Source organism: Bos indicus, chromosome 7 (assembly GCF_029378745.1).
Source record: "Bos indicus isolate NIAB-ARS_2022 breed Sahiwal x Tharparkar chromosome 7, NIAB-ARS_B.indTharparkar_mat_pri_1.0, whole genome shotgun sequence".
NCBI classification, from domain to species: Eukaryota; Metazoa; Chordata; class Mammalia; order Artiodactyla; family Bovidae; genus Bos; species Bos indicus.
In genome coordinates this window covers 94,816,078-94,830,878 of record NC_091766.1, presented here as the reverse complement: position 1 = coordinate 94,830,878, position 14,801 = coordinate 94,816,078, and the positions used below count along the sequence as shown (strand labels likewise).

Genomic DNA, 14,801 nt, shown 5'->3' with positions numbered 1-14,801 from the left:
AATACAACAACACAGAACACACCCTTACTGCTAAGTCGCTTCAGTCGTGTCTGACTCTGTGCGACCCCATAGCCCACCAGGCTCCTCCGTCCCTGGGATTCTCCAGGCAAGGACACTGGAGTGGGTTGCCATTTCCTTCTCCAATGCATGGAAGTGAAAAGTGAAAGTGAAGTCGCTCAGTCGTGTCCGACTCTTAGCGACCCCATGGACTGTAGCCTACTAGGCTCCTCTGCCCATGGGATTTTCCAGGCAAGAGTACTGGAATGGGGTGCCATTGCCTTCTCCGAACACACCCTTAGGAACAGGTAAATACCACTGCCTCTCACACGTTGGCACTAGCTAGCTCCAGGGCACCCCTGCCTCTTCTTAACTTTGGGCACTCTTTTTCTGACTTCACTGTTAGCTCTTCTCCCTCCTCAAATTCCACAAGACGTACAGTCTAGAACAAGCCTATGCTTTTTGTTTTCCTCTTCCTCAAAGAATGATTTTTAACTTCAAGTCACATACTCTTTTCACAATCTGATGAATTCTCTGGATCACTGCTCTAGAAAATTTCCCATGCACACATAGCCAGTAAAGTCTACATAAAAGAGAAGGATCCCTTAGAAGCCAAGGGACCTCAGTTCAAGAAAATTCACTCTATGCCAGTGATTCTCACCCCTAGCTATATATTACATTTACCTGGATGATCTTTTATAAAATACCATTGGAGAAGGTGCCATCCCCAGATGGATTACATTAGCATTTCTGGGGATGGGGCCCAGACATCAATTTTAAAAGCCTCCAGGAAATTCGAGCGTGCATTGACTGCTGATGACTATTGCTCATCCTTTAGACATTTTATCCACTTTCAAAACCCAGGGTCAGTGGCATGCAGCAAACAGTACATGGAAGTAGTTCTGACTGATACTCACACAAGTTAAAGGAGAGCACAGATATTGTTTCTTAAAAGTAAAGTTATGTTAACTAAAGAACACCTACACAGTATCTCCATTCAGAAGAGTATCAGAAAGAAAACAAGCATCAAATCTAAGTGTATTAAGATTAGCAATAGGTAAATTCCTACAGGATATTAATCTGTTTGAGAACAGACACAGAAAGATCCAACAACTGAAAAGAAAAGTAAGCCTAGGTTATAAGGGTACTCTAATGACCAGGTTCTTGCCATAATTAGAAATGCTAATCAAATCATCTTTGACACTTAGGTGTCAAATATAGCAATAATAAGACTGAGATTTCTTTTCTTTTCTTGTGGTAATAACATTAAGTGTTATGCGCTAAGCTATGGCTGACTCTTTTGTGACCCCATGAGTGTAGCCCCCCTGGCTCCTCTGGCCATGGAATTCTCCAGTCAAGAATAGTGGAGTGGGTAGCCATTCACTTCTCCCGAGGACCTTTCCAATCCAGAGATCAAACCCAGGTCTTCCACATTCAGGCAGATTCTTTACAGTCTGAGCAACCAGGGAAGCCCCAATAACATTTAACATGTGTTCCATTTTCTTAACATAGTTTTAATACACTGCTGCAGCTAAGTCGCTTCAGTCGTGTCCGACTCTGTGCGACCCCAGAGACAGCAGCCCACCAGGTTCCCCCATCCCTGGGATTCTCCAGGCAAGAACACTGGAGTGGGTTGCCATTTCCTTCTCCAATGCATGAAAGTGAAAAGGGAAAGTGAAGTCACTCTGTCGTGCCTGACTCTTAGAGACCCCATGGACTGCAGCCTACCAGGCTCCTCAGTCCATGGGATTTTCCAGGCAAGATTACTGGAGTGGGGTGCCATTGCCCTCTCCACTACTGCTAACAATAGGCATAGTACTATATGTTACAGCAGAGCTCTAGATGTCATCCTACATAACCGATTGTGATTTTAACTTCTTAGAGCACTAATTTATTTACTCTTACAGAGCATGATCTACCCATGTGCATTCAGCTGTTCTTTTATGCAGTGCAGAAAAGAGCATATCACAGAATAATTTCAAGAGCTGGAGAATACTACGCTCATTTCCACAAATTCATTTACCCTGGCAGCATTTCAATAAGTGATGTGAAATTCTAAGGGCCATCTGTGGCAGGAAGAGCTCAAAGCTAAATTCTTGATGCTCTTACAAAGATTTCAATTGCTATCCATCTGAGATCCTGTGACTCAGGAATTTGCCAGCATAAAGGCTGTACACAGTATCATAAGAATGTTACAATTGTATGCCATTTAAGGATTACTCCTCAAGACCAGGAAACTGCGGGCCTCACTTTTCAGATTATTCCTCCTTCAGTGGTAAAGAATCTGCCTGACAATGCAGAAAACCCAAGAGACATGGGTTTGATCCCTGGGTAGGGAGATCCCCTGGGGAAAGAAATGGCAATCCACTCCAGTATTCCTGCCTGGAAAATCCCAAGGACAGAGCAGCCTGGTGGGCTCCAGTTTATGGGGTTGCAAAGAGTCGGGCACCACTGAGCATGCACACGCAATGTCAGTGGTAGTCATAAAGTATTAGACGTTACGAAATGTTAGCAGCTATCCAAGAGGAAATTAACATACGCACTTTCACTGTGCCTGTTTGCTCAGAAATTTGAATATGAAAATGAACAGAGGCCTTCATTACAGGGGTAAAGTGTTAACCAGAGTATTAAAAGGCCCTTCCTAAATATAGGACTCAAATATCCATGGTAGACACAATATCTGCAACATTTCAAATTCCTAAAGGTTAAAAGAAAATTATTTTTAAAAATTTAAAATTTTTAAAAAGAATAGAGACATTCTCTGTCATTTGGTTCATTTTTCTAAAAAAAGGAAGAGACACGTTTAATAGGGTTTTTCAGCCCGTGTTTGCTCAGGGCAAACATTCCGGAGCACGCCCTCTCATGGGTTCTGCCTCTGCTTCCCGGTCCAACTGACGTGAGCACAACCCGCTCCTGTCTTCCACAGTTCCCAACAGGACCTGCAGCTAGGCCAGGGCTGCAAGGAGGAAACCAGTGTGAAACTGGGTCTTAAGACTTGTGCTCTGTTCAAAAGTTTTCAGATGTTGGACAACAATAAGATAAACAAACAGAAAATACATAAGCCCAGCCTCTTAAGTCTCTAAGGAAAAAAAAAAAATTAGGTTTCAAATTTTAGTTTGCTTTAATTAAAAAAAATATTTTTTTAAATAAGCAACCTATGCACCAAGAAAAAATCAAAGGGCAAAAAGAAAACATCAGAAAATGTTTAGACATTTGAGATCGGGAATCTGGTCGGTTTTTCTTCTCAATAAATTGTATTTTGCTGAGATTGTCGTCTTTTTAAACACAACGAACAGTAGCACTTTTGCTTGAGTCTGAGGTTATACTGAGTAAATAGTTAAAGAAGAATTGTTAGGCACCTGCTGAAGCATTCACTTTCCTTTTACCTCAGCCCACATCCAGGTCTCCCTGTAGCCCCAGGTCAGTGGCCTGTGGCCAGTGTGTACCTGGCACTACGTCCTGTCTGGGTCACATGCAAACAAAGCTCAGAGCAGAGAGGCAACAGCTAAGCGTCAGACTGAGAAGTCCATGCCCTGAACTGGTTGGGGGTTTGCAGCTCAGCAAGCTGTCCATGTCATCATGCATCTCTGCCTTCTAGTCACTACTGCCAGGCTCACTGGGTTTCCACCCAACCACTAAGCATTCACTTGCCTCAACTTCAGGCAGGGGGTACAAGAATGCATGGACAGCCCCAGCTCCAGAGAGCTCTGTGTCAGTCAGCCTGGCAGGCGATTCCACTTTGACCCTGTTCCCTGAGACTAATCACTGGGTTCCTCTTCAGGGCCTCTGGGCTGAATTCCAGGCCCTCATCCCCTGGCTGTGGCTGGTGGTCCCAGTTCTACCAAGAGCAGGTGCTGCAGCAACTTGTGGTACAAAACATCAGCACTGCCTGGAGACTACTGGAAATGCAGACCCTCATGCATTCAAGGGATCAGATCTGATAGATAGAGTGCCTGCCAAGAACTATGGATGGAGATTTGTTACACTGTATAGGAGGCACTGATCAAAATCATCCCCAAGAAGAAATGCAAAAAGGCAAAACGGTTGTCTGAGGAGGCCTTACAAATAGCTGAGAAAAGAAGAGAAGCAAAAGGCAAAGGAGAAAAGGAAAGATATATCCACCTGAATGCAGAGTTCCAAAGAACAGCAAAGAGAGATAAGAAAGCCTTCCTCAGTGATCAATAGAAATAGAGGAAAATAGTAGAATGAGAAAGACTAGAGACCTCTTCAAGAGAACTAGAGATACCAAGGGAACATTTCATGCAAAGATGGGCACAATAAAGGACAGAAATGGTAGGGACCTAACAGAAGCAGAAGATATTAAGAAGGGGTGGCAAGAATACACAGAACAGTACAAAAAAGATCTTCATGACCCAGATAACCATGATGGTGTGATCACTCACCTAGAGCCAGATATCCCAGAATATGAAGTCAAGTGGGCCTTAGGAAGCATCACTACGAACAAAGTTAGTGGGGATGATGGAATTCTAGCTGAGCTATTTCAAATCCTAAAAAATGATGCTGTGAAAGTGCTGCACTCAATATGCCAGCAAATTTGGAAAACTCAGCAGTGGCCACAGGATTGGAAAAGATAAGTTTTCATTCCAATCCCAAAGAAAGGCAATGCCAAAGAATATTCAAACTACTGCACAATTGCATTCATCTCACACACTAGCAAAGTAATGCTCAAAATTCTCCAAGCCAGGCTTCAACAGTACATGAACCGAGAACTTCCAGATGTTCAAGCTGGATTTAGAAAAGGCAGAGGTACCAGAGATCAAATTGCCAACATCCGCTGGATCATTGAAAAAGCAAGAGAGTTCTAGAAAAATATCTACTTCTGCTTCATTGACTACACTAAAGTCTTTGACTGTGTGGATTACAACAAACTGTGGAAAATTCTGAAAGAGATGGGAATACCAGACCACCTGACCTGCCTGAGAAATCTGTACACAGGTCAGGAAGCAACAGCTAGAACTGGACATGGAACAATGAACTGGTTCCATGTTGGGCTGTATGAAGCACAACTGCAATCAAGACTGTTGGGAGAAATATCAGTAACCTCACATATGCAGATGGCACCACCCTTATGGCAGAAAGCAAAGAATTAAACAGCCTCTTGATGAAAGTGAAAGAAGAGAGAAAAAGTTGGCTTTAAACTCAACATTCAAAAAACTAAGACCATGACATCTGGTCCCATCACTTCATGACAAATAGATGGGGAAAAAGTGGAAACAGTGACAGACTTTATTTTCTTGGGCTCCAAAATTACCGTGGATGGTGACTGCAGCCATGAAATTCAGCTTGCTCCCTGGAAGAAAAGCTATGACCAACCTAGACAGCATATTAAAAAGCAGAGACATTACTTTACCGACAAAAGTCCATTTAGTCAAAGCTATGGTTTTCCCAGTAGTCCTGTACAGATGTGAGAGTTGGACCATAAAGAAAGGTGAGCACCAAAGAATTGATGCTTTTGAACTGTGGTGTTGGAGAAGGCTCTTGAGAGTCCCTTGAACTGCAAAGAGATCAAACCAGTCAAACCTAAAAGAAATCAGTCCTGAATGTTCCTTGGAAGGACTGATGTTGAAGCTGAAACTCCAATACTTTGGCTACCTGATGCAAAGAACTGATTCACTGGAAAACACCCTGATGCTGGGAAAGACTGAAGGCAGGATGAGAAGGGGACAACAGAGGATGAGATGGTTGGACAGCATGATCGACTCAATGGACATGAGTCTGAGCAAGCTCCAGGAGTTGGTGATGGACAGTGAAGCCTGGTGTGCTGCAGTCCCTGGGGTTGCAAAGAGTTGGACATGACTGAGTGACTGAACTGAACTGATGCCCCACCAGGGCCCACCGAATCGGAGTCTGCACATTAACAAGATCACCAGGTGACTGGCAGGTACTTTAAGGTTTGAAGACCACTGGTACTGGTGATAGAGAGGCTGCAAGACCAACCACCTGTTTTCAGAATGTTGGCCTTCCTTAGGCTGAGCTCCAGAATAACAGTGGTTCCTAACTGCACTCATCTTGCCTGCTCTTCCACCTTCCCACCATCACTAGAGAGGATCTTCCCAAAGCCCAGTCTAATCATGCATAAAGTTCTAGAAAAGCTTCTTAGAACAGCAGGAGCAGCTCCCAAGGGCCCTGCCAGCCTCATCTCCTTCCAGCCATCCCCTCCCACTCCATGCTCCACCCATGGAAACTACCTGTGGTTCCCAGGAAACAGCAGTCACCAAAGGTTACATTTTCATTAGAGCAAGTTTCTCAACATATTCATTTCTCTCAAAAAGCATCAGAGAGTGAATACATGAATGACTTCTAACAGGCAATCAACTCTGGGGAAAGGTACTAGGGCGTGAGAACTTTCTTCTTTTCTCTCCCCCTTTTTTCCATCTGTATGTATGAATTTTACAATTAAAAAAAAAATTACTCCCCAGGAGAAAGATAAGCAGGTTCTGTCACTGGACATACATTTAGTTATTAGAACTGACCTCAAAGTGCTCATGCGCCTTTGAAAGTATTTAATGGATACTGTGGGAAACATGCTGAATAATTCATGACTTCAACAGCAGACTCATTGAAAAGAAAAGCCAAACACTTCCATCATGGTTCTCTGACATATCATTAAAGACATTTTTTTTCTTCTAATGTGTAAACATTTTGGCTTTTCAAAATTAGTCCTAATTCTGAACTGTGAGATTCTAAGTTTAAACATAAAAATCCATTGTGCTAAATGAAGACTCTAGCTTATCTGGTTTGTTCACATAATGATTCACAGCTACTAGAGTCTACTCATTAGTTCAGCCTACATTTACAAAGAGGCTGCCATGCCGAAGGCACTGACTGCTGGTATGCTCTGCAGGGGTGGAATATTCTAAGCAAATATTCACTTAATGGATTTAAGATTTATATCACCACATTCAACTCCAATATGTATATTTTTAATCCACTTAATCTACATGCTACAACTGTTATTTTTCACAACCATTAACTTCTTAACTTGCAAAACTAAACACAACCCCAATGAAAAAGAGAAAAATCTTATCATCAATCATTTGACTGAATCCATAGGGATTCTCTAGGCAAGAATACTGGAGTGAGTGGCCATGCCCTCCTCCAGGGACTCCTCCCAACCTAGGGACTGAACCCAGGTCTTCTGCATTGCAGGTGGATTCTTTACCAGTTGAGTTACCCAGGAAGCCACCCTGTTAAAATAACTCAAATTAAAAAGTCTAATCTTTAGAATATATGTGCTATACTGAGCTTTTAAAAGGATAAGACGAAAAACAATTGATAAGCTGAATCCTACAAAGATAAGCGCACAGAAGTAACAGTAGTTTGAAATAGTCACAGTCAAAGTTAATTAGATTTCAGTCTGAACTAATTTTAGACACTGTTTCTAGTTGTTAAACTGAATGCAATGATCATGGTAATTTCTCCCTTCAATTCCCTCCAAAATCTGAGTCAAACAAGAATAAGTAAAGACACTTATTTTCATATGTATTTGAAGAATTTTATTTCTTTAAAGTTAAATCAGACAATGAATTCTTAAATATTAAATATTTAAAATGAATTCTGAATATTCTTTTAAATATAATGGCTTCCCTGGTGGCTCAGATAGTAAGGAATTTGCCTGCAATGTGGGAGATCTGGGTTTGATCCCTAGGTCAGGAAAATCCCTGGAGAAGGGAATGGCTACCCCCTCCAGTATTCTTGCCTGGAGAATTCCATGGACAGAGGAGCCTGGAGGGCTACAGTCCATGAGATCACAGAGTCGGACACAACTAAGTGACTAACACTTAAAATACTAACATACTCGCTCAATAGGAAAAGAGGTTACTGTTTCTACAGGTAGATGTAAAACCAAGGCAAGGAAACTTGTAAGGAGAGAAAGCTTGGCCCAGTTCCTGTGGATAAAGCAGACACTGCTGCATTTACAATCTTCACCTCAGATAGTATGAAGAAGAGAAAGATAAAACCAACCGGTAACACATGAAGACCACGGGCACACTTCATTTCAAAAGCTCACGAGGCTGTACCAGAACCATGTGACAAGGTACCTGAGTAAATGAAGCGCAGGATGTCCGATAAACAAGAACAGAAGAAGGCGTCTTTAACGATGACTCGTAAGGGCGGGTTGCCCGGAGACTCCTGGCTAGCACCTGGAAACGCGGGGTCTCTGTTGATAGTAAAGAGATCCTGGGTGGTCTGGATGATACTGGAATCCTGAATGTCAGCAGGACTCTTTACGCTGAAGAGCAACATGAACACGTGGCTGACGGCGCAGAGAACGATCTTGTGGGCCTCGGCCACCTCCTTTAAATCTGGGCTGTAAAACACCACATCCACACACTGGCAGCAGAACAGCAAGTTGTTTAAGTCGGCGTTATAATGCGATGCTTCAGCCTTCAAGACCGGCATTTTCTCTGTTTCAAAAAAGAAAATAAGAATAACAAACTGCTCTTTAGGTCCACAGACCCCTGTCACTTCAGGTTTAAACACAACAAAACAATATATTTTTTAATATTATTAGGTTGAACCATAGGAAGTTGCCAATATTTGGCCATTTTGGATCCAGAAAAACAGCACCTTTTCTATAGCTTCATCTAATTATAAACTAACTATCCAGGAATGACACAGATACACAGAAATACTGTATTTACTTTTTCTAGTACAAATGAAAAATGTACCAATGCCACAAAGAGCATTTCTCACTATGTGTGGCCCCACATAAAATATTTCTCCAAATGCTAGATTTCAGTTATGTTGGCTGTCATCATTCTTCACCTGATAAAAAAATGCAAAGAAATTTCTGAAAGTTCTGAAGAGCCCAACCTCACATCTGAAGTCGTTTTCCTTCCAGAATAACTGAAGGCAGAGGAATGAATTGTTAAAACTGCAGCCTCTTAAAAGCCAGGGTTCAGAGTCTTGGACTCGATGGTTTAAAACCACCTTGACCATTTTATTCCGATGCTAAAGTTTGTCTTTCCCTCCTAGTAAAACATTATGCTGCCCCACAACCAGCTTCTTCCTCTCGGCACACGTCAGGGAGATTGCTGGTCAGGCTCCATGATTTCCACAAGGGCAGGTAACCTTCCATTCCCTAGTTTGATCACTAACTAAATTAGATTAGCCTCCATCAATTCAGAACATCGGCCTGGAGAACCACAGCCCAGGTCCTCATCATAGACCCGAATTGTGAACAGTCTGCTAACTTTCATCTAAAGCTGTGCCGAGGAAAACGTGACCTGGGAAGGGTTGCCTGAAGGATATACAATCATTTAAACCAGTACAATTCAGCCTTCTTCAGGAATAAAAACAATTCTTTATTCTAAAGCAGAACTCCAGTCTACTAACTGGACAAGGTAAGCTGGGGGCCAGGCTCTTTCTGCCCTGTACCCTATCCATCCTCTTCTCTCCATCACCAGAGGCACCCTACAGATCCTGACTGTCTGAGAACAGTTTATAAAAATCACATGCCCCAAAGCCAGGGATCAGTCCTTAGAAGAAGTCAGCACCAGAACAAACGTGCACCCCGGACCCTGAGTTATGGTCAGTGCGATGCCACAGCGCTCCCATGGGAAGGGCACACCTGCCCACTATCTCACCTGCTGGCCCCAGAGGAAGACCCACAGGTTGTAGTGCTAAATGACCTGAAGAATTTTGCCTTGTCTGAGCAATTGGTATGTTTTCTCTTCTTGATTAATAAGAACTAAGAAATTATGCATCAGCATCATTGACTTGGCCATTCCCCACTCATCTTCGCATCCAGGAAGTAATTAAGGGCCCAGGGTTTGCTACGTAACAACCACATCACCCCTTTCACCCTGCACATCACAAAGTTCAAAGCCAATTCTACGGTGTGTATGTCCACATTTTTGGAACTGACTTCCCATACAAAATTACACTCTCTTGGCTTGTTCATGTATATTCATTCATTCACCAAATACTTATCAAGTACAAACAATATCCATAATTACTTGATCTGAATAGAGTATTATTTTACCACTGCTATTACAAAATTATGCAATAAGTTCTGGCAAGTTGATATAGTTTTTTTAATTTTATTTTCCTCTAACCCTATATCATGAACATTTTCAAACAGTCAAAAACCTCAAAGAATGATACAATGAGCACACATATATCTTGCCCTTAAATTGTGTAATTATTAACACTTTACTTTTTGGCCTTATCTCTAAATTTTCTCTCTCCCTCTGTGAGTGTGCATCTCTCCTTCACTCACAAACCATTTAAAAGTAATTTGTAATCATTAGGATACTTTAGTTCTAAATACTTTCATATTTACTCATAACTCATATTTATCTCCTAAGAATAAGAACATTCTTCTACTAAACACAATACTACTATCATATATAAGAAAATCAACAGTAATCCCATAGTATCATCTAATTTCCCATCCATAATGAAATTTTACCCAACTGTCCCAAGAACATCTTTTAGATGTTTTTATGGAACCTGTATCCACTCAAAGTTCATGCATCACATCTGGTTATTTCTCACTGGACTGTAATTTAGAGCAGCTCTCTACCACACACACCATTCTTAAAAGAATCTATAGGTTCAAGTTTTCAAGACAATAGTCCTCAAAATGTGATCCAGGTGCCACCTGCTTCAGAATCATCTGGGAGGCTTATTTAAAAATCAGATTCAGACTCCATCCCAGCTTCACTGAATCGGAATGTCAGGTGAGTCCTGAACACACTCAAATTTGAGAACAATTGCCCCCACACTTTTTAAACGATCTACAATAAATATCAACGGAATGTTTAGACACGGGCTAATAAATGCACCTGGCTGTTCAAGCTGAGGTGGTCTAATTCCATGAAACGAGTTGCTCATCTTCCTTCTCTTCATTTTTTCACTTGTCTTCTGATTTAAGGCTTGGATCATGAAATATTCCAACTAAAACAAGAATCAAATGTTAATTAGAGCTCTGACAAAATTATGTAGATATGACTATTTGGACTCCGAATCACAGCTGCCAGTACCATCGACACGTATGCCTTAGCCAATGCTTTTCAATTTTTTTTATTTTTAAAAAAATCTATCAAGTAGAACAGTCTGTGCCTTGTCTAAACATAAACTATCATTCAAGGAAAAAACTGTACTTTCTCTTGAATAATCAAGAATGCCAAGCAGTACATCCAAGTGACTACCAATAACCATCTCACAGGCAACTATAACAACCAACACTAGAAAAAGTCAAAGCAAGAGCAGATCTCTAGCTTTGGGTCACATCTGCTCACAACAATTCAGAACGTTCATATGTGCTCTACTTTTTTTCCTGAACAAATTACTTTGAAACGCATCCGTCATTTCATAAATTAAAAATCTTAACCACATGCACTTACATAGCTCCGGGCATGTGACGCCTGGGGCAAAAGTACAAAAGGAGGTCCGCATACCACCTACCTAAATATTTAAATGTTGCAAATCAAGAAAATAAACTGTTACATAAAATATATTCTATCCTTCTGCTTTGCCAAGTATGTCATCATTTAAACTGGAAGGGTTGGTTCAGATTTAAATTCTGAGACTCCTCAGAGTTTCCTGCAGCAGAGAGAGCTAGCCCCTAACTCCTGGTGCCCAAGACCACCCTTCCTCTCTCCACCTGCCCACCCACATGCCCCTACCTGAGGGCACTGGTACATGCAGGCAGATATCCACACCTACACAACCGAGGTCCAGCCACTCTCCCCTTCCCTACTCCTCACATCTGGTCACCCCTCGGTCACCTCTCAGGCCTCGGGGTGTACATTATCAGACATGTGGGCCACCTTCAGGTAGATGGACCCAGGGAAGAGACTGGAATAGTCTGGGCAAAACAGACTCAGCACCAGCTGGTCATAGGACTCGGGATGCTGGGTCACAGCACAGCATGCAATGCTCTATGTTGATGGAAATGTCCTACAACATCTGTGCTAATCATGGAACAGTAGCCACTAGCTAAATGTAGCTATGCAGGACCTAAAATGTGGATAGTGCACTTGAGGAACGGAATTTATTATTATTATTTATGTATGTACGTGTAAGTCTCTTGAGAGTCCCCTGGACTGCAAGGAGATCCAACCAGTCAATCTGAAAGGAAATCAGTCCTGAATATTTATTGGAAGGACTGATGCTGAAGCTGAAGCTCCAGTACTTTGGCCACCCAATGTGAAGAGCTGACTCATTGGAAAAGATCCTAATGCTGGGAAAGATTGAAGGCAGGAGGAGAAGGGGACGACAGAGGATGAGATGGTCAGATGGCATCACCACCTCAATGGACTTGAGTTTGAGCAAGCTCCAGGAGATAGTGAAGGACAGAAAGCCTGGTGTGCTGCAGTCCGTGGAGTCACAAAGAGTTGGGACACGACTGAACAGCAAAAATTATTTATGTATGTATGGGCTTCCCGGGTGGCTAAGCAATAAAGAATCTGTCTGCAATACAAGAGACGTGCATTCGATCCCTGGGTTTGGAAGGTGTCCCTGGAGAAGGAAATGGCAACCCACTGCAGTATCCTTGCCTGAAAAATCCCATGGACAGAGGAGCACTGAATATGAGACAGAAAAAGTGAAACAAGCTAGATAAAAGTAAAAGACCCTCACATAGTCCAGTTGTTTAAAAATAAACATGGCTGCTCATTAGAAACATATTTGGAGCTCTGGTTTAAAAGAAAAAAAAAGCACTACCCGAGAATTTGTATTTTTCAAAAAAATTCCAAGATAATTCTGATATACATCTGGATTTTAAAAAGTGATTACAGGTTTTTCTATTAAATGGTAGTTTTGGAGATATAGAATTCTATAATTTTTCTGTTGGCCAATCATGATGCAGTGGTATTAAGTGAGTAACAGTTACACAATCACAATAGTAAAATATGTTTATCAGTTTTCACAATCAATAACAAGACAAAGAATAAAAGATAATTACAATTGCATGCCATAATGGGAACACGATTAAACTATCAATATCAAATAATTACATACCACCTGGGGGGTCAAGGAGAGTGATGTGCTAAGTGGAAGTGCGTACATGCACATGTTCTCATCTGCTCAGCTGGTCTATGTCCTTTGGTTGATGCATTTAATCCATTTACATTTAAGCTAATTATCAATATTTATGATTCTATTACTGCTTTCTTAATTGTTCTGGATTTATTTTCTGTAGGTAGGGATTTTCTTGGGCTTCCCTGGTGGCTCAGACGGTTTAGAATCTACCTGCAACTCAGGAGACCTGGGGTTGATCCCTGGGTTGGGAAGATTCCCTGGATGAGTGCATGGCAACCCACTCCAGTATTCTGGCCCTGAGAATCCCCACGGACAGAGAAGCCTGGAGGGCTACAGTCCATGGGGTTGCAAAGAGTCGGACACAACTGAGTGACTCAGCACAACACAGTACAGAGCTTTTCCTTCTCTTGTTTTCTGCTTAGAGAAGTTCCCTTAGCAGTTGTTGTAAAGCTGGTTTGGTGGTGGTGAATTCTTTTAATTTTTGCTTGTCTGGAAAGCTTCTGATTTCTCCATCACATCTGAAGGAGAGTCTTGCTGGGTAGAGTATTTCTGGTTGTAGGTTCTTCCCTTTTATCACTTTAAATGTCATGCCATTCCCTTCTGGCTTGTAGTTTCTGTTGAGAAATCAGCTGATGGCCTGATGGGAGTTCCATGGCATGTTATTTGTCATTCTTCCTTGGTTGCTTTTAATAGCTTATCTTTAAGTTTTGTCAGTTTGATTACTATGTCTCAGTGTGTGCTTCCTTGGATTTATCCTGTTTGGGACACTCTGTGCTTCCTGGACTTGGCTGACTATTTTCTTTCCCATGTTAGGGAAGTTTTCAGTTATTATCTCTTCAAATATTTTCTCAGGTCCTTTCTCTCTTCTCCTTCTGGGACCCCTACAATGTGAATACTGGTGTGTTTAATGTTGTCCCAGAGGTCTCTGAGACTGTCTTCATTTCCTTTCATTCTTTTTTCTATATTCTGTGGCACTGATTTCCACCATTCCGCCCTCCAGGTAATTTATCTGTGCTTCTGCCTGTTACTCTGCTATGGATTCCTTCTAGAGTATTATTCATCTCTGTTGGTTCTTTAGTTCTCATAGGTCTTTGGTAAACATTTCTTGCATCTTCTCAATCTTTGCCTCCATTCCTTTTCCAAGATCCTGAATCAAATTCACTGTCTTTATTCTGAATTCTTTTTCTGGAAGGTTGCCTATCTCTACCTCATTTAGTTGTTTTTCTGGGGTTTTACCTTGTTCCTTCATCTGGGACATAACTTTATGCTTTTTCATGCTGATTAACTTTCTGTGATGTGGTTTTGTATTAGTCGATGGGAGACTGTGGTTCTTCTTCTTCTGTCTGCCCTTTTTGATGGAGGAGGCTATGAGGCTTGTGTAAGCTTTCTGATGGCAGGGACTGGTGGTGGGAAAAACTGGGTCTTGCTCTGGTGGGCAGGACCTTGCTCAGTAAAGCTTTAATCCAATTATCTGCTGACAGGTGGGGTTGTGCTCCCTCCCTGGTAGTTTTTTGGCCTGAGGCAACCCAGCCCCGACTTCCCTGGTGGCTCAGATGGTAAAGCGTCTGCCTAGTGTCCATCTTCTCCAACAAATGAAACCAAGTTGTCCTTTTCCCTTTCAGTTCAGTTCAGGCGCTCAGTCATGTCCGACTCTTCACAACCCCATGGACTACAGCACACCAGGCTCCCCTGTCCTCCACTATCCCCCAGAGTTTGATCAAACTCATGTCCACTGAGTCAGTGATACTATCCAACCATCTCATCCTCTGCCAACCCCCCTTGTCCTTTTG

The 14,801-nt window shown here is 42.0% G+C and overlaps 1 protein-coding gene across 2 annotated transcripts in view; it reads right to left on the bottom strand.

Moving 5' to 3' along the window:
- RHOBTB3 (Rho related BTB domain containing 3) overlaps window positions 1-14,801 on the bottom strand; it is an 86,599-nt gene that overhangs the window by 55,086 nt on the left and 16,712 nt on the right. For both annotated transcript variants that reach the window (XM_070794045.1, XM_070794044.1), the window contains exons 5-6: window positions 10,812-10,923; window positions 8,061-8,426 (exon numbers count right to left, since the gene is read on the bottom strand). In XM_070794045.1, the coding sequence (XP_070650146.1) occupies window positions 8,061-8,426; window positions 10,812-10,923 (478 nt within the window). The remainder of the gene's footprint in view (window positions 1-8,060; window positions 8,427-10,811; window positions 10,924-14,801) is intronic.